At 44.6% G+C, this 20,756-nt stretch overlaps 1 protein-coding gene across 1 annotated transcript in view; it reads right to left on the bottom strand.

Annotated features, from left to right (window-relative positions):
* Positions 1 to 20,756, bottom strand: part of LOC131260641 (basement membrane-specific heparan sulfate proteoglycan core protein) — a 102,744-nt gene that overhangs the window by 64,636 nt on the left and 17,352 nt on the right. Inside the window, exons 2-6 of the mRNA XM_058262413.1 lie at positions 4,524 to 5,253; positions 4,313 to 4,454; positions 2,790 to 2,950; positions 2,169 to 2,477; positions 759 to 879 (exon numbers count right to left, since the gene is read on the bottom strand). Coding sequence (XP_058118396.1) covers positions 759 to 879; positions 2,169 to 2,477; positions 2,790 to 2,950; positions 4,313 to 4,454; positions 4,524 to 5,253 — 1,463 coding nt within the window. The remainder of the gene's footprint in view (positions 1 to 758; positions 880 to 2,168; positions 2,478 to 2,789; positions 2,951 to 4,312; positions 4,455 to 4,523; positions 5,254 to 20,756) is intronic.

The raw sequence follows: 20,756 nt of genomic DNA, 5'->3' as shown, positions 1-20,756 counted from the left end.
ATGCCCTAGAATTATGCGTTTTCCTTCCTACAAAGCAAGGCAACCCCAGAGCCTCTGTCTTTCGCTTTCCCTCTTTCTCTCTCTCTCTCTCTCTCTCTCTCTCTCTCTCTCTCTCTCTTTCTTCCCGTCTTGAGACATTCATGCAGACAAATGATAACAGCATGTATTCCCGGAAAAGGCAACGAAAAGACCAACGCACCACCATCAAGTGGAGCCACCCCGAAAAGGGCGCCGTAAAATGGGGCGTCAACATTTTGCGCACCCGAGCATGGCAAGGGGCATGGATCGTGTCGGGTAGAACGTTTCGTTCGCAGATGAACTTCGGTCACTCCGTCCTGTGTCCTTTTTTACTACCGCTACGCTAACGAGTTGCCGTTCATTCCGGTTTTTGCCATGTACAGCATCCGAAGCGGACGCTCACGAATCTCTTGCTCGAAAAGTGGAAGCAGACCATGTACAACTTTTTGTGGCCGCGTGTAACACAAACATGGAATGGGCTATCAACACAGTGTTCCACTTTTAATCGAAAGATTTCGCTATGCTCTTACTAGCGTTTGTTCCATCGCAAAATTGGGCGGTTGAAAAATGATACTTTAACAAACCTCACAATTGAATTATTTCCCGTAAGGATATCCTGTTCGCTTTTACAGGGTCTGCGATACAACTCACGAATTAAAGTAGCAATGTACATTCAGTGTTTCAAAGCTTCTTCTAACATCTTTCAAGCAGTAGAATTAATAAAAGAAAATAAAAATTACTCACCCACTGGGCAACCCTCTTCGTCCGTCCCATCGGTACAGTCCAGCACACGATCACATTTCTGAGTCAAGCTTATGCACTTCGAATCGCACTTGAACTGATGAGGTCCACACACCAACCCTCCTGTTGAGTGAAAGCAAACATAAAAAAATCATTAAAAGATGTTGTAGAAAAGTTATCCGAAGACGTTGAAACTAGACATGATATTTACTGTTTATAAGCATTAAATTGAATGATTCCCAATGTTAAGGAGTATGGTTTAATACAAAAAAACTGTCCCTTGTTTTCAAAATTATCCTCACTACTCCGAAGCTTCTGACGTCTGTGAGCTTTCGGAAATAAAAAGGAAAATTTCTCCGAACAAATCACGTACAAACGAGGGCGCAGCAACCGGCGATTACTTCACCATGAATGGGGGTTAACGGCTGATCCACGATCCTTAGCGAAAAGTTTTACGAATATAAACACACAGACTCACACAACAAACAAATGAAGACAAAATAAATAAAATAAGTCAATGTAGCTACGAAATAACATACAGCCTGATCAACCTAGATTGCAAACAGGAAATCAAGGTCGTTATATCTTCCCTCAATTTTTAATGCACCCCTAACTAAAAAGATATACAATTTATTTATCATCACTACTAACTCTTAAATCTCTTGTGTGAATTTCTTTTGTGTTCAATTCTAAGAATACTCTAAGCATTAAAAAATTGATCTAAATCGTTGTATTGAACGTCCCTTGTCTTGTGGAAAAATATAAATTGAGTATTTCTTGTGGAAAAATATAAATTGAGCATACTATTGTGGATTTACATTACTTGTACGGAGTGGAAATACTAACTAATAAATTACTGAGGACTAACACTTTTTTCAAAATTTTGATCAGGCTGCAGAGGGGTTTAAGTTAACGGAAATGTATGTAAAATAAATTGTGATTATGAAATCAATTTTCAATGAAACGCATGAAAGTAGCCAATGATAAATTGTAAACATGACATGAGATTTGCAAACTTGTGCATTTTTTTTTTCAAAAATAATTTAGGCAAATGAATGAAGCTTACAATTACGTTTGATCTTTCTAAAAAATTTACATAAATCTTCTCAACTGTATTATTTTAAAGCTGTTATGATTTTGTATAATGAAAGTAGTCAATGATCCCTAAAGTCGATGGAAACAAATATGAGGCGAAGCACAAGTTTATGTAAAAGACAAAACAAAAGGCATGTTTATAAACAGCGTTGCTGTAAGTCAAAACATAAATGAAGCAAACGCAGAGAAAAGCGAAACAATGAACATGGGTGAAAGACCAAAGGAAAAACCAGCGAATGAACACAACAAACGGAAAAAACAGAAAACATAAATAACCCGCAATTGGAAAATAGGAGCAATAATACAAAATCAACTACCGCACGCCTCCGCCGTCTCGTCTTCGCCGTTGGGACAGTCGCTCGTGCCATCGCACCGTTGTACCTCGCAAATGAAAACCGACGTTTTGCCGCACGGAATCTTGTCATCCCCGCGACATAAATCCGTAGTTTCGCCAGATCGATCTTGCTCAGGCGTCCGCGCTGGTTCGTGGACCGGCGTCCGTGGTGGTTCTTGCAATGGCGGCTTTGGTGGTCCTCGATTGGTTACAGTTTCGGCACTATTGCCCAGTTCGTTGTCAGTGGCGTAATCGTCGTCCCGGTCCTCATCGAGTGGGTCAAGAATCCCTGCGTTTGCGAAACGGAAAATCGAACACGGAATGTTTCGGAAGGGGAGCAGTGCAATTAGTAGGCTGTGAAGGAGTGGGTTTCAAACGGGGGTTGCAAAAGATTTCGAAGGCATCAAACAGTGCTGTGCGGACGCGATTCGTGTCGCCCAATCTACCAACAATTATTACAAAGTTGAAATGTCCTCGCTCGCGTTCGGAAAATCTTCACCGAAATACGGGAAGTTGCTAAGGGTTCCGTTGCATTCAAGCACACGCTACAAGAAAAAGATAGCAACAGTCAAATCCATCCTCTTGACAGCCCCAACATTACCGTCGTCCAGCTTCAGCTCCAGGCCATCGGGTCTCAGCAAAGTACCGCCCTCCTGGAGTCGCTTCCGGAGCTGTGCCTTTATATAGTCAACAGGAAACTCTTTGGGGACTTCTGTCAACTCTGCTTTGACGAGGGTCAGCTCCTCGTTCCCGGGGTAGGCTCTGAAAGAGAAAAACAAAATGGACAATATGTTATATAGTACAAATAACAATTTTACAGTTTTTATCTCACAATTGAACACATTTCGGTACCAAATTGTTCACCATCTAGAAAGGAGTTATTGGTCTTGGTTGCAATGCAAGGGCACACGTGTTTAAAATACGCGCGCCAACTTCTTCAAATTGAACCCACGTAAACCCCCCTCCCCCTCCCCATCTGACTGAATGTGACGGCGGAGAGAGTGGGCACAAATACGAAACGAAAGAGAGTCGGATGAACTAATCTCGAATCGTACAATCCGATCCGGTAAAAGCTTTTACGCGCTGCATGCAACATTGCACGCAATGCGCGTCCACGTGGGGCGAAAGGTTCATCTTGCCAGTTCGGCACTTTGCGTTCGGCTTAGCTCGGCCGTTGTTCGGCCGGCAGCTTATAAAAAAAAACGGAATCAACAACCCCCGAAACACTGCACGAAGTAAAGCCAGCCAAATTGTGGCCAAATCGGGACACGAATATTCAGAAAGATTTGGTTGGAAATTTCCGAAGCAAAACCGAAGTTGCCGCGGCAAAAACGAAAAATGGTGGCCCCTTTCGGGGCCCTCGCTCTTTTTCTCTTCTCTTCCTTCTACACATTCTCATGTCTCGAGCTGTTACGCGGAATTGAACCGCGTTGTTTCCACTCCGGCCTCTGCGCACCTACCGCAAGACCGTCGCTCTTTGTTGAGAACGGTGTGCTAAAGGCCCAATATATATCTACTGCGTAGTCGTTTGTATGGACTGTATGGGAATGCATCGTTCGCGCTCAACCCGCTCTAGCCATTTAAACCTCTCGCGGAGCGAATTCATATGGCCACCGCGTTTCGGTTTTTGCTCTTCATTTAGCGATCGCTTGCGCTGCGTACGTATGCATGAATGACCGCTCGCGCTGGGTATACTCGTACGGGTACCCGTACGTCCGTATTCGACCGCGCTGGGTATTCGACTGGTCTACGATTGCTCGCGCTGGGTTTTCGATCGCTCGCGCTGGGTCTTCGAAGACCCGATCGCGCAGGGCATTTAAACTTCGTACCGAATTGCATTGCGCATGCGCACTTTGATGCACAAACCTCGATTTTTCAGTTCGGATCAGCCGCCGCGGCAACAGATGGGCGCGGTAAGGAGAGATTTCTGGCAGTGGCGGGACGGGGGAATTTCTGCGTTGGTGTAAAAGAGACAAGAATATCACCATCTCGCTCTGGCCCATTGAATTCCCTATCTCCACCCGAAGCTATGGCTGGTAGGGAAATCCACCTCCCTCATCCTCCAAGTCCCAACAGGCACCAACGAAAAACCACAACGAGGTTAACTCGTTCGGAAAAACTTACACTAAATCGTCCAGGAGCACGCCGGAATTGACTAACAGCGCATTGTCAACCAGTTGCTTGATCAGTTGCTGCACCTCCGCGAATTTGGTGAAGTCAGACTTAATTTGATTGTACGGCTGGGCGAATGAGATGTTCATTTTATCTGCAAAACAATAAACAAATCTCATGAAGTAATTGGAACAGAGGCGTAACGATCCGATGGTTAGCTTACAGGTGGCATCTGACCGGTCTAGCTGGTCGTCGGGTCCATCGCCGGAATAACCGCCGGAACCTTCGATATCTTCCAGGCCATCCTGGGTGTGCTGCCTCTTTGGACGGTTCACACCCATCCGGTTCGATTTGCCGCTCGCGTACGTTGGAATCGCGTTCGGTGTCGCCACCGGAAGATTGCCGGTTCGACCGGGGGTCAGCGTTGGCTGATCAACTTCCCGATGTTCGCCCGTCAATCGTCGCTCCTGCTGGTGCTGCTCTTTCTTCTTCTTCTTGTCCTTCGGCTTGCGAGGCTTCTGGGAAGCCTTTTTCTTGCCCTTCTTTTCTGGATGCTCCTCCGGCGGCGCGGGTTCGGTGAACAGACTATCGAGGCTTCGCTTGATACGCTTCATGCTGCGCATCAGCCAGCCCTGCCCTTCTTCCCCGTCGTTGGCCGGCAGCGCGACATCGTTGGCCGATTCGTCCTCCTCCTCCTCCTCCGCTTCCTCGCCATCACCTTCGCTGTCGTCGTCGAATTCGTCCTCATCATTGACGTCGTCGTCAATGACACGAGCAAACACTTTGTCGCCCCACGGTTCGGCGGAGTCCTCGAAGTCTGTACCGACTGCCGATACTAGCGGCTGACCTCGCTCGCGGTCTGTGTCATCCAGTAGAAGCGGTTTCGCGAGTTCTAAAGCGGCCTTGGCTGTTGATCCGTCGTCCTCGAACACCAAGTCGCTGTCGTTGGTATTCTGTTAAAATAGAAAGAAGAAAAACGACATATTATCCACGTGAGAAAATAAACTGAAAGGCTATTTCGTTTCTAAACCATTGGTACCTATCGCGAAAGCAGTCGATAAAATTTACCAACCCGCTTGATTATATCGACCGATAAATTTATCTACTCGAATTGGTATCGCGAATGTATTCAACTGAGCAGTCGGTAAAATTATAACAACCCATAAAAATACCTATCGAGTAGTTTCTCCGTCTGTCAAATTACTATGGAAACCTAGAGTTTGTTTACTTGTAACAACGTTACAATTGATGCGACTTCTATCGTATCGAGAAGCATTTTAGTTCGTGAAGCATCCAAAACATTAGAATGATAAATTCATTATTCTTTTTAAATGATGCGGAGAATGAAGAGGAGATAGGCGATTGTAGAAGCATTTTGATCCGCTTGAATTATCGGATAAAACGTAAGCGTATTGGCTCAACAATCGTTGCCACTGTGTTTACATGTTCCTTTTTCAACTTCATTAACAAAAAAAAAAAAAAAAATATTAAATTTAACACTTCTTTATAAAATGCTGATTGGTAATGATCTTCTAGATATGTGACCACAGGCAAATGATCCTATTTGTAGATAATACAATACAAGCCCAATATCTTTATACTTAGAAGAAAAATGAAACAGTGGTGATCGAACGATGAAGCTGTTGGGTTTGTCTATTTACATATGACATTCTTGTACCCAATATTAATGATTTTTCTATTGATGTTTAGGGGACTCTGCTTACCCTTTAAAACCATGGATGATTAAGCAACGAATATTTCTATTTTTCTATTTCTTTCTTATACATTCGCGTACTTTTTTCTACCAAGTTTTTGACCTGCCATTATTCTAAGGTTGTCTTAGAGTGGTACAGGGCCAATAAGATTCATTTTGTACCAAAACCAAATTTCCCACAGTTTCGCCCCAAATGAAAAATACTGGGCAATCACAAAACTTTGTCTTAGGCGAAGTGGTGTAACAGTTAGAGATGTTCTTGGCAAGAGGAAGTGAACGGAAATTGCGAAAACGGTGTCTCCTTCCACGATACGGGCGCTAATGCAGGAAAAAAAACAAAATACGTGAATTTATAAGAACAGGGAACACAATGCATAACTGTACAAAAGAAAAATACTCATTTTTTTATATCGTTGAAATTCTTTGGAACCTCAAATTAATATACTTAATGAATTTTTGAAATTATAAAAGTTATACAATATTTTGGGAAACACCTTCAAGTATCTTCACTGAAAATTTCAACTCGATCCGACATCTCTATAAAATGAAAATTGGTCTGGACTTGGACAAAAAAAAATTCACCAGAAAAATACATTTTTTGATGGGCTAAAGTGGTTAAAAAATAATAAGTAGCGAAAAATTAACACAAAATAACATTTTTACATTTTTTTAAATAAATTTTTCCACGGTCAACAGCTCTTTTCAGTATATCGGATGGGTTGAGGCAGTAGTTAAATATATCGGTCGATATAAAAAAAATGTTTCGTTCGCGATGCAAATTAAAGACTTTTTTAACAACTGCTTGATTTTTTCCCCACGATTTGTACGGTAGCCATGGCAATTGTACACGCGTTTTTACGGGTTGATAAATTTGATGCGTTGCGATACCATTCCGCCATTACTGTCATTATATCGGTCGATATGTTTATCGACCGGTTGTTCAGTTGGTTCGCGATAGGTACCATTGGTTGGCTTCTTTGGAGTACCCAACTATCAATTAAATCAATAATAATTAATTAACAATCCATGAGGATTTCTTTTCGTTTTATGTAATCTTGTTGGTCTTACGTTGTACTGTAAAACGAGTGGAATCAGTACGCTGTTTTTATCATTTTAACCAAGCTTTCACGATCTTCAAGATTTTTTTTTTTTTAAATAAAAATTTGAATACCATTGTTATATTTAATCCTGTTCTAAAATCAACGATTCGAGAAATCGTTTAATCATTTAATAATTGTTTGGTTTATTAATTTTTCTATGTAAATTTTCTAGCACACAATTCTTTTCGAAATTCAATTCGTTTTAGAAATCTATGATTTCTTATGATAAAATATTTGACATGGTTTAATTTGTGCCTCCTAGTTTTTATAAAATTATTAAACCCAAGCAAAATCGATCGATTGAAACTATGAAAGGTGCCATCTTCGGCATCTTCTCCTCTTGGCGCTTCAAGTCTGGTGCAAATGCACAAACCGCTTGGTGGCCCATGCCACACCAGCTTCAAAACGTGCCCGTAGCGTAGTCCGAAAATAGCAATCAAAGGCTCCACTGACTTTCCGGTCCACCACAGGAACATTGAACGCCAACCAAGACGCAGCCCCGTGGCCAGCGTAACAAATCCCATTCGAAGCCATGCCAAAGTTGAAAGACCCTACTTTGACGGATACTTGTGCACCGGCACTTCGGTACTTTTCGCGTGCTTTTCCCGCCACCCCGCCACCGTGATTCTGCCCAATCTACCAACGCCCACAAAACCACGGAACCCTCCCCCAACCCGGCGAAAGCAAGTAAAAAGACAAGTTTAATCAAATATTCCAAGCACGCGACAGCAATTTTAACCGCTCGCATCACGACGCGCTCATTTTTCGCCCGTTTATTTGACTCGCTGCCGGTCGTGTGCTGGCTCGAAGGAAGTGAGACGAAAAAAAAAACGAAGTATTAAGGGCCCCCCCGAAAAAGGGCAACCTCAGTAATGTGAAACAAAGTGGGCGAAACGATCCACACCGGCCAGGCTGGGCAGGAGCCAGAAACAACCCCCAGAACGGAAAGCAAAGGTTGGCCAGCATTTCCCTTTCCAATCAGCGGGTTTTGTCTTCGTTTTTCCAGCTCGTTTATAAACGCGCTAGTGCCTTCGCGGTGGCGTAGGAAAGATGTTCTGATTTCCGATGATAAACAACTTCGTTCCCTTCGCTTGAAGAAGAGCTTTTCGGATCCAGTTAGTGTAAAGCCTTTATGAAAAGTGTGTTCCAGCCAAATAGGAGCTAACATTTATGAACTCTGATATTTTAGGTCATGAGTATATAGGATTGCTTTCCTTTTTAAAATCAATTGATCTACTAAAACAGGTAGAATGTTGTTTTCAGTATATCTCACTTTGTTATCAACACAAAAACAAACGTGTTAATATCCCCTGTTGCTTCACGGCTGCAGGATTTTCATTGAAAAATAAAAATAATCCGACGCCTGATGAGGGTAGACCATTTTGTAAACATGAACACGTATAAGTTCCTGTGGAGTCGACGTTCCTCCTCCCACCTGCTGCAATTGGATCCCGCGAGGGAATGGTCAACTCTCTGGCACACCACACAACGGAAGGACAAAAAGCTAGGTTCGGAAAAGTGACCGTTGATGAGTTTTTACACCACCGCGCTGTACTCCTGGATGAGTTTTCCCCATTTTATCTACTTTCTTACAGTTTTTTTTTCTGAGACTGTCCACGGAAAGGCGTGCTGTGGTCTTTTGCGGGTCATTAATGTTACTCGTCTGTGGTATTTTCTCAGTTTTTTTGCCACCCAGTCTAGTGCCTGGATGTGAACAACGCGTTAATGGAGCAATTGAGAAGTGGATCGAGCCAACAATAGGCAAGAAGATGGATACTGGAGTGAGGAACGTTATGAGGGTGTTCTTATTTTGAAGCAAAATAACCAAAGGAAAACATTATTTGTACTAGAATATTGATGGTACTTCTTCAAAGCTACAAACTACATAACAAAAATATTTTTCATATGCTTAGGATATTTTATTCTTTGTAAGTATTTTGTTATGAATGCAAATCAAGTAGATAAAACAAATTCTGTATTGTTGTTCTAACTTTTATTCATCGCTTCTACATTTGAGGAGTATGTAAGTCTTAAAAGATGTTGAAAAGGGGGAAGCAAGAAACATTTGACAGAATACACGCTTCGGGGCGGCAACACGCGACACTTATGGACTGGTTTAAGACCATTTCAAGCTCCGGACCATTAGCAGCACATAAATTAAAGCTTCTCGAAGCATAAACGGGTATCCACTTCCAAGACTAGCACAACAGCAAAACCACTGATGGCGCTAGGCGTACTTTAAATTCCATTCGAGTCCGCCAAACAATCCTCCGCGAAGCGGGATGCGACGAGACAGGAGTGGGCGCTATACAATCACAACGAGAAGCGGTAGACGAGCTCAAGAAACAGCTGTACTTTTTTACGATCTGCATTTGAGGAAGCATTACCAGTGAGATCGGTGTTGCGCAACGGTAAAAAGCATCGACATGGACACGGGGTCGGGTCAAAAGACGAACTAAGGGCGCACTAGAGAAACGTAGTACTGCACATAAGACTAGCAGCGTATATACAGTAAGGGTTAGAAAAAAGCAGCACTGTCTTTTTTGAAAACAAGCAACCAAGTTCTATCGAAAGGAGTGTCGCTACAAAGTTGTGAACAAAAAGTTACGCCAGAATTAAAGCCAATCAATCGTATTAAACATTTAACGGCGTAATCATTCCCAATCATCAATCAATTTGTGGTGCAAACGCTCGGAAAGTGTAACTCATGCCTTAATTGGCCGAGTTGAAGTGGTCAATCATTGTAAATACGGGTCTGGTCGACTTTGACTTCACTAACATATGTCTTACAGGAAGTATTTCAGCAGAATCAGCTATTGGAAACGTTTTGTCCCGCCTTTTCTCCGACTGATCCGGGTGGATTAGAATGGAATCGTTTGTGTCGTGGAACGGATCTACCGACGATCGTGGGACGATCGCCAAGCTACATCATCATTAGCATCTCGAGCATCCTCCGCAGGAAAGTCTGCAGAGAACATGCAAATTGGACTTGCAAACAGAACCTCCCCGAACTGTGGACACATTTTGCTCCGGCTCCGCCACCTCGGATAAATAAAAGCACGCGGTGCTCGAGTAAATTGACACGAGAGCGAGATTTTCCTCGCTCGAAACGAAGTTTATGATAGGGGCTCGCGTGTGCGGATATACGCCACCAGGCGCTAATGAAATCGTATGACAACAGTCGACGATGCCAAGTGGAATGATATCATCTTGTCGATTAAGTCTCTTGTCCTCCTTCGCATTATCAAACGTATCCCGCCTTTAGCCGCGAGATCCACGCACCGTAAAGCGTTGGAATCCGGTCGTTTAGTGCGGCACCGGAAGCGAGCAGTTTGTCAGTGTTGAATTGAGACAAAGTGTTCCAGAAGTGAGCATACAATCCACGGTTTCAAGGGCCTAAGGGAGGAACTCAGATCTAGCAGTTTCCATGTTTCACGTGAGTCCAATAACATTCCTGGAATGCCTGAATTGTAATGCCGCCAGGCAGAGTAGGTGCATCGAGCAGCTTGTAGACATTCGGAACCCATTACTCAAACTCCGACTGAAGAAAAATTGTGTAAAAGACAACACACCCTCGCTACCAGTTCGTTTTGGGGCAAGTAAAACATTCCCAGACACATATTTAGGACGCATCGGAGCGCTAAAAATAGATCCCTAACGATGACTGTTTCTACGCCCTAACCGGGAAACCGCGTGTGAAGATGCGACCACAGGGCTACGCACCGGAACACAGGATGCACGAGCGACCAGGAAAAACCACAGACCTCAGATGGGCCAAGTCGCCACCCGCCAGCACGGTCGGCTGCATCTAACGTGCGTGTTGACTTTTAGACCGGTTGTTCCGCTTCCAGCGGGACCTACATTTCCCCGCATCGGCCGGTACAATCGAACCTATTCATACGTATCTTCCAAACCCCTACACAGCTCCACTTCCCCAAACGCAAATGATGATGATGAAAGGTGGTAATGGTAGCTCGACACGACGTTGATTACCTCGATGCAAATGATTCGACCATTCTTCGGATCGTTTGATGTTTATGACGTCTCCCTAGACGCACCTTTACCCTCGTAGACGCGATCTAGTTCATGCTCGAAGATCCTCGGTTTACGATCAGTGGCGAGCAAGCTCGAGCTATTCACCGGTTTATGACAGAAAGGCGTATGTCTAACTCTCGTTTTAATTAGATAGTTTCAGAACGCACGCAGCTACATTTTGACAGCTGGCATTCGACCTACAGTGCCTAGGAATCGTCTTACAACGCACCACCCATGGTTTCACTTTCACGACTGCGATCGTTATGTCATTCCGATGATGTCTAGATCCCGCATTAGGGGAACAGGACGGACGCAGCAGAATGCAAAGTGCCACTTGATTTCCGTAATTTATTATCATTGACTGCTTCAGAATTGTCCACGGCTCATGATGGTAGGTCATTACACATGCAGTCACGCGCGCGCACACTCCGCTGACTCAGCATTCAAATGGGATATAATTAAGACTAAACTGGGCTGTCCAAAAGGGGTGCACAACTTAATCCTCTACCCAGACCGCCCCGGAGTCGAGCCCAAAGTACAACCCGAGGATCGCGAGGGCTCCCAAGGAAACTGTCCACCACAATGTATCATTGAGACCATCCTTACAGAATGACGTATTCGATTTCACACGCCCAACCATTTTCGCTTCTTAATGTCTATTTGTGGATAATTGAGTCGCTGATGTCATATACTGTCGCGTCCCTTGGCCGGTGGTTCATTTCGAAAGGAAACGTCTATCTGTGTTGAGTTGGCTGGACATTTTATTTCTCGTACCCAACTGTCATCCATCATCACCGTGATGTAATGATGAGTCCCAACGGCATGCCTGGGTGGTGTTTTATCGTTTTACATCATCGTGTCTATTAAGTTGTACCGTGGGTGTTTGGTTCTGCTGACCGTCGACATTCCGTAGAATATTGCTCGTAGGTTCTCGTTCTATGATCCTCTATTACTAAAGCGCGCGTTTTATGATACTTTGGTCACTTCTAGGTTGAACTTTGTGCTCAAGAAATCTCAAGTCATATTTTGCCGTAAAATCTTGTTATTGAATTCTGGTTGATGCGGGTTGGCCTTTTACAAATGGCGAACCTCTAGCGACCTCATTCAGCGTTTTATACCTTTCGATATACCAAATATCAAAACACCAGACCTATCACATTGTTTGACACCAAAGATATTAAAAATAGGATGCAGGAAAATTGGATTTTCAAAACAACATCAAAGACGGCACCAAAGTGCCTCCTGGTTTTTTTTTCTCCACAAAATATTTACACCCTACATCCCAAACCGGCCACAGTTCTAATGTACTCAAGCTATTTCCATCGCCGATCTCCAAGACCTGTTCAACCGGCTAGCTCCGTTTTGAAGGGCAACGATTTGTAAACGCAGTGTGCTCAGTGTGTTTTGGTGTCGAAATATTTATCAGTTTCCACACGAGGCGCGGAAGGGCCACGGGTCCACGCCCTTCAGTTTCATCTTCAGCTCGGAGTTTACTCGGCGAGGACCTTGAAATTCGTATTGACTCATGCTGATGAGCGATAAAGGGAGTTTGGTGTCAAGTAACAAATAGCATACCAATCAGCAGACATTTTGTAGCGGATTAATTTCTGGCCGAAATTAAATGAAAAATGGTTGAAAAGTCAAAAATGAAAAGATTCACTATCTGTTAGCAATTTATGTTGAAAATCAGATATTCAATTTCCTCTTCGTATGGTGCGATGGACATTTGCATTTGATTGAAACAAATGACAGCGATCAAAATATTCCTGCGCTCCAAAAATAACCAACGAGATTTCAAATTTCTCCCACGCCTAGTCTTAAAGAATCCAATCTCTTAAGCGTCTTTACCAACTTGGGGATGTACAAAACATTCATTTGGTTGGCCGGTGTTTAACAATCACACTTTTTCAACCATTTTATTATTGTATTGATACTAAACCGAAGCATCCTCGCAGACCGAGACTAAGAAGCCCATCGCACAACCGGCTCCCCAAAAGCCTGATTTATGATAAATGTTTTCCTAAGACGTTGATCCCCGGCGACGGACCCCAAAAGCGAAATTAAGTAAATAGCCAACATTACAAGCCCAACAACCTGTTGCGGCCACTTTCGATACACCGTAACCGGTTAGCGTGGATTGTAAATCTTGGAATAATCAATTGGAAGCCGCTCCGGTCGAGGTCTGAACCGGCTAAATTTGTCCAATTGGTGACGATCCCCGCATGATCACTTCGACCCTAGAGCTGCTGAGGATTAGAATTTTGGCTTACTTCAAAGCAGATGATTATGTCATTGCGTACGATCAGATATGGCGACTGGGCTGTTTGTGTGGCCAGTTCTTCTATCTCTCCCTCTTTCCTTAAGGATCCCCGTCAAGTGTGGAGGCTCCAGCAGATACTGGCTGTAGTACCGGTTGCCGAATGTCAAGGTTTAGCTAAAAGCGTCTGTAAACAACATCTCGTCTGGTACCGGACCGGTTTTTGCCCGGTTGGAGCTTTGGATGAGCTCTTCCAAAGGAGAGGAAGGCACGCTGGTTCGACTACAAGCCAAAGCCAGCTGATCCGACGACCACTTCGAGACCGGGTGGAGGGGGTCACTAGCACCTGAGTTCGCTTACCTTCGTGGTAAACATCGCAATCGAAATGAACGATCTCATCTTCTGCACCGCAGAAGTGTTTTGCCTGCCGTGTGCATTTTTATGGCCGCGAGGTCAGCAGAGTTTAAGTCGCTACACGCCCGCACGACGGTTGGATCCGCTACCGAGAGCCGTCAGCGCTTCCGCTAATGACACCGGCTGCGGTACCTCGACAGCGTTAATGACGGCGATGAACGCACGCTGCAAACCGGAGATGGTGCGAAAATCTTGGGGCGCGAGCGGAAGAAAAGCGCGCCCGCGTGCAAATAGCGCGAACCGGTAAATATTTGCGCCATCATAACATGTGCCCGTGTGGTGTCGCCCTGTCGTGACCGTGCTAGGCGCAGAGCTGCATGTCTTCACTCACGCTCGGACTCGTCACTAATTGGGGTCGCGAGGGCTAGAATATCCGATGTCAAATTCACAGCCAGCAGCGCACTGCTGGTGTTGACCGTTCGACTATTGATTGGTCGTAAAATTGACGGTCCGCAGAGATTATATTTACCTTCGATATGAGATGGGTGTTTCATATTGGTTTTGTTTCATCCTCTGGCGTTCTTTTCTGTACGCGATTTGCGACGAACGGCCACTTATTTTCCGAGTCTGAACGCACATCAGCTTCGATAAACACTCGAATCTTCGACGGGCGCAATATGAATGATAGATTCCTAATTAAAGTGACCAGTAAAGACGGCTGGTCCATTGAGGGCGGGGGTAATGGTGAAGCAGCAAAGATAGTGGTGATAGTGGTACGTGTGGGACCGTGGAATGTAAGTCGATTGCATCATGCCACCGAAGATGGACGTGTTTGCTTAACGCCAGGAGAGGTGTCTATTTTACGACAGGTTTTGGAGATGTTTGTTCCGATTTTGTTGGATGATAAAATCGTGACTACATCTTTGGTGCGTTTGAATGGGAGTGTTTGAATATGAATTAAGGAAGCAACGATATGTGCAAACACCGGATGCAAAGAGCTGTCTATGTGATTTTTTATGCATACATTGTGCAAACAATCAGCATTAAATGTATTAAAATATTCTGAAACAACAAATTGCTACCGAGCGTTTTGTGCAATTAAAAGATTTACAAACTCGCTTTGACGTCCAACTACAATAAGTTTGGATAAAATTCGTTTATAAAACGGATACCACGACTTGATTTCAAACTAAAAACAAATAGAACAATCTTTCAAACAAAATCATAAGAATAATATAGCCTATTCTATATTCGTGCTATACAATATTAGTTTCAATACAATATGGGGGTCATTGACAAACTGTTAACACGTTGACTGTCATGTTGCTTAGGTTTAGTTCAGTTTTGGTACAATCTTTTTTGTTAAAATTTGGTTGTACTTTTTTTCATACAGGCTGTTTTCGAAAACAAAGCCAAACAAAATAAGCCCACTTATCTGTGTTAAGGGTTTATGAGGGCAATTCTATGCTACACCCGCAATTAGGTGGTGTGACATTCAACGTGTTAATGCGTGAATAATAAGTGGTTCTAAACGAAACGATCAATTAAAATCAATCCCTGTAAAGCGATTCATATCAAAAGAAAAAGTACATATTGTAACTTAAGCACGCCGGCAGCACTTGGGGACCACAAAAAAAAAACAACCAGTTGCTGTGAGGACTGGTTTAGAATAAATTAAGTGCAATATTGTATCGAGAGTAAATCTATCCACACTTGCCACATTGTCTTATTTGCGTAATCATGGCCCAACACGCCTGGCGCACTTTATGCCACTTGCCACCGACGCGATGACGGAATTATCATTTACTTGCGCTCGGCGTTTCCGAAGTTTCCGAAGAAGGAGTTAAGAACTTGCCTTTTCTTGCCTCTATGCTCCACAAAATGAGCTGCCGAATTGGATCACAAGTTGTTTTTTTTTTCTTTACGCTACCAACTTTTTCAACTCGCACGTATTCACGCGCGGGAACTCGCTCCGCGGCAAGTCAAGTTCAAGTTGGTTGGAAATAAAAATTTATTAGCCACCCACAAGTCCACCCCCTTACATGCCGCTTGCGGTGCTGAAGTGCCAGATTTCTGCCTTGCTTCTTTGTGCCAGAAGCGTTCGACTTGCCAGATGGCGTTCTAAGGCACTATGTCTTTCCTTTTTCCTATCTCTCGATATGGCTGGAGTTGGCCGCAAATTGGCTCCAGCATTCCATTACGGCATGGGGAAGAAAACTTACCGCTTTTTTCGCTCTCAATTAGTTCGTTTTCATCTGAGACAACCCGAGTTAGATGTTGGGTCGTCGGTACCAGAAGGTGTAATAACCCAGGGTCCGTCAGAATGCCGATATAGAAGAGACCACACTAGTGATACCTGGAGGTGATAAAACTCTACCAATTTCTTCGGTGAAGACGTTTAAAACTATCGAAAATGTCTAGCGAAACCGTTTGCGCAACAGCTGAACGAGACTAGGAATTCTATCTTCAAGTCGTTCTCTTACTCTGCGCGACCCCCATTTCGAATGCTCTTCCCAGGCGAGTTGGTCGCATCGATTCGGCGTTTCTTCCATCGTAACCCGCGTGAGAAGCTCGCACGGCTCGATCGATCGTATGCATTATGCATTGTTATGGTAAAGGATGGTGATACCGAGAAATCGCTACCGTTTGGCGCGTATTCCAGGCAGCACCTCGTGAAGATGATGGTGTTTCTTCAATATATTTTTCCCGACCCCACGCCGCTTACCCATGGAAACTTCCTCCGGGACGTAGAGCCTCGGCCTGCCGCGTGCCTACAAGCAGTGAATAATGATAGCTTCACCAATCGGCCTCGCCAAACCCGGACCTCTTCATCTCGACCGTCCTTTTGGCTGCTTGATTTGCTCGGGCCCAATAGCCATTTCGACAACCGCTTGAGCACTTGCGAAAGTACCACCGACAGCCATGGACACGACGACGACGACGACATCCCAAGGAACCACCGAAATGGGGATGTAAGGAGTGAAAAATGGACCGCGCAGTGGCACACGAACGCCCACACCGAGCGAAGCCCAGGACGGCAGCGCCGTAGGAAATCTAAAATGGTAAGCTTAAGAACTTAACAAGAGAAACGTGACCAAAATTTGCAATGGCCATTTCACACCGCCACGGCTCGGCTGGTGCTCCGGTCAACGGCCACGAAGCTTTTTGGGCCCGCGAACCCTGCTCGTACAATGGAGCCGGCCGAGTCGGGCATGCTGTCATCAGGAATCTGTCAACGAGCGTGCTCGGGTGTCGATGGGGTACAAGAAATGGGTTCCCTTAAGAAAAACCAAAAGAAAAGCAACATGCCTTGCACGGGCGGTTTATTTATTCCATTTTTTTACGATTGACTCGCTTCACTAAGCGAACCGCATAACCGAAGGAACAAAAACAGGAAACGGTGGCGACAAACATCTTACTAACTCAACGGGGACAAGAAAAAAACAACGGAAGACAAGTCGAGCCCCCAATTTGGACCCAATGAATTTTGTTGTCCTATCTTTATTCACCTCTCCATCTCCGGAGGAAAGGAAGACCTTCCGGTGCAAAAATATTTCGGAAGGGCATCGTAGAACAAGAATAACAAAATTAGCCACAATGATGGTGATGATGGCGATGATGGGATGTTTGATAAGTCTCTCACGGTGGGACGTAGCCGGTTGGTGCGGTGGTAGCTTTTTACATATAAATTTACCCCGCCATTGGAACACCCAACCTAAGGATAGCCGTACGTGTTTTCATGTTCGCCGCCAACTGCATTCTAAGTATCCATCATGGCGCGCTAGAGATGGGTTGCGGCTCATTAAGTGAGATTGATGAATGAGGCTAACTGCGGCCGGAGACCAAACACCGAATAGTCAACGTTTGCGGAAGTATCAGGTGACTTTGGGGAAAAATAAGTTCTAGTGCTCGATTTATGAGGCGAACTTGATAGGGCGGGTGCTCCACTTGGTATCGTTAGTATTCCTATGACGCCAGCATTCATGTTTTCATAGGTATAGACAATGCTGAGAATAGTTCAGAATCTATCATTGAGTATATTTATTACCGCATATCGTCACCACCAATCAATGCAAATCAAAACCACATTCGTACAGCTGTTGTTCGCAAGTTAAAATCATAAACTGATGGCGACGGCGACGACGACGACTCCTCCAGGACGGACACGCAAACCTTTGGTGAACTGCAATTTACGAGCCGATTCATTCCACCACTGACGCCATCCGCGCATCAAGCGAATGAAAAACTCATTACCGTTAAACGCGACACTCGTTAAAACAGATCATAAATGTGGCATTCCCCCAAACGACTCTTGATGGTCGGCTATCAAAGAATCAAGAGCTGATGCCATCGGTCCCGGTGACCCTAATGACCACGGCGGTTGTGGTTATTTTTGAACTGCCTAGTCACACCGCTACAAGGCAAGATCAACAAGTTTTCTATTAGATCATGATCATCGGGACTAGTGGCAAATGGGCCCGAACGGTTGGTTCCAGAATCGCTCCAAGAACACGAACGCTGATGCTTTCGATCAGAATAAGAAGCTGAATAAGTTGGTTAAAGCTGAGTAAGAGAAAGGCTTCTCTGTTGCTTCTGATGCCGACGAATTGAAGTCATTTCGCAAACGATCCGCCAACTTAAAGGGTAAATGGCACAAAGAGCGTTCTCCAGCTGGATTGCGATAAATGATTACGACAGTTTTCGTGCCAAAATTCCGTGATTTAGACCTGCTCACTCTGGGAAGTAAAAAAAACAGGGAATCAGTATTTCGAATGGAAGTATGCGAAACACACGGAAGCCCTTTCCGAGTGTCACGCTTTTTAAGAGCTTTTCACATTCAGCTATAAGAAACCGATTAAAATCGCGATAAGCTCAGATTCTGCCCAAAAACTGAAACGCGAAACGAACATTCGTTTTTGAAAAGATCATATTAATTGTGGCCATTGCTTCGGACAGTTTTCGCAACGATCGTCTCAAAGGTAGCATTGCCCGGTTTTTTTGTCCATTCCTCAAGCACACCGAAATCAACGAACGAACCGAAATTTCTCGGAAAGGCGGAAAGGGGCATAAATGAATAAAGGTTAACTTCCATGATGATGTAATCAATATTCGCAGCATGCGCTAGAATATCGCGACAGCGCGCCACGCCGGGAATAAGAAAAACAAATTGATACATAACATATGGACAATCGCGGTAGAAATTGATGATTTATTGAGCCACAATTATAGCGGGCCGGCCGGCAAGCCTGCGCTGAGAAGCTCGTGCGAATTGCGCATGGGGGGGGGGGGGTAAACAACGCACACATAAAAACTAACACAACCCAATCGAATTTCAACGGATATAAAAAGGTACACAAAACTGCCCAAAAGAAAATCCCCAATCCGCAAACATGACAGACAGACGAGATAGGATTGTATATCCTGGGGTAAACGTTGCACAATATTTTGAAAAGGCCGTTACAGAACCTACGGGTTCTAAAAATAAAACATAGGCCCGCCGGTGTGCAAAACTTGGGCCGGTAAAGGTGTGGGCGGCCGGCAGCCCCGAGAGAGTGGAAGAAATTAATCTTCCACCAGAAGATTGGCGGCGATAGAGAGCAAAAACCCGTTTTCTTTGCCGGCCACTTCTCGAATCACGCGAAGACGAAAGCGAAAAAGTGAGCGAAAGCTTCAGAATCTGTGCGGCTGGAACGAACCGCGATGATGCTGGTCTCGAAGCCGGTTAGTGACGGGATTTGACGAGGACGACCATCCAACCGTCTGCGGCAAACGATCGGCAACTAGCTTAGTGTGTTTGCGTGTGTTTGGCTTTGCAGCTTAATTCTTGTTTTGACTCGAGCAGATCTAACACGAGCTTGGATGCATTCGGGAACGACTTCACCGTTGACTTCATACGACGTCGAACGACGAACACGTTTGCCAGACAGAATTTCAGGCAAACTACAAATGAGGTTCCGTATGTTATCCAGGTTTTGAAAGCGGAAATGTTTCATCCATTTTAATGTGATCGCAACGATTATTATCACTGCCATTTAAAAGAATGCATAAGATGGTGTTGGGATTGACGAAAATGGAACACGTAAGCCATTATTTGTAAAACAAAAGCCTTCATTATGCCAACTGGTAAGCTAATTCCAATATAAAAACAGCCTATAACCATAAATGGTGGCAAATTAAGGTCGAACAGCTTAATAAACAGCAAAGTTGCATTAAGTCGAGCATACCATGGAACCTCATTCCATGCCCGTTTCCTTTCGTGGTTCGTTTGTTCTGTGTGTTCGTTTGTGCTTTTGATAAAAATGCCATCAAATATCTAACATATAGCCCATGCGGCACAGCTTATTAGCGAGTTAAAAGTGTATTCTCAAGCACAAACCGGCGAACGAGCTCGCGACGGTGTCGTAATGCAAAAACCGGTTCTGCAACCCGTAAGTGCCGGCCAGCCTCGGTAAACCATCATCCACGCCCACGCGCCCCGAAACACGGCGAACTACAGCTTCCCTCTGCGTGCCATAATGGTCCGTGCTCCCCATGACCGCGGTGCCCTTTGGCTGGCCTCCCCGGGAAATGACGAAAGCAAGAAGTCTGCAAAACATATCTTTTTGCAGTGGCTTGCCGAGAAGAAGTGGCCGACACGGGATGACACAGATATTAAGAAGAGTGATTGAGGATGCTTATGAATTTGTGAGGCAAGAACCGGCCACCGTTCCACTCCGTCTCTGTCGCTTGTCTGTCGTTACGGCCCCCAGTTGAAGAAGGGAAAAGCCTGCGGACGAACAAAACGTCGAGAAAAAGCATTCTACTTTGTGGTCGGTCATATCGTCCTCGCAGACGCTGCAGCCAAGATGGAACGAATGCATTTCGCGAACGTACCTTCGCTCGAGAGCAACAAACTAACAGTCGGTGCCGATTTTTGGCTCTATTCAATTGGCAATGAAAAAAATGATTGAAAATGAAATGATCAAACGTTTTATTTTGAATTCTTAAGGCAAGGTT

This window comes from Anopheles coustani, chromosome 3 (genome assembly GCF_943734705.1).
Source record: "Anopheles coustani chromosome 3, idAnoCousDA_361_x.2, whole genome shotgun sequence".
NCBI lineage: Eukaryota > Metazoa > Arthropoda > Insecta > Diptera > Culicidae > Anopheles > Anopheles coustani.
This window is presented reverse-complemented; position numbering and strand designations above follow the sequence as displayed.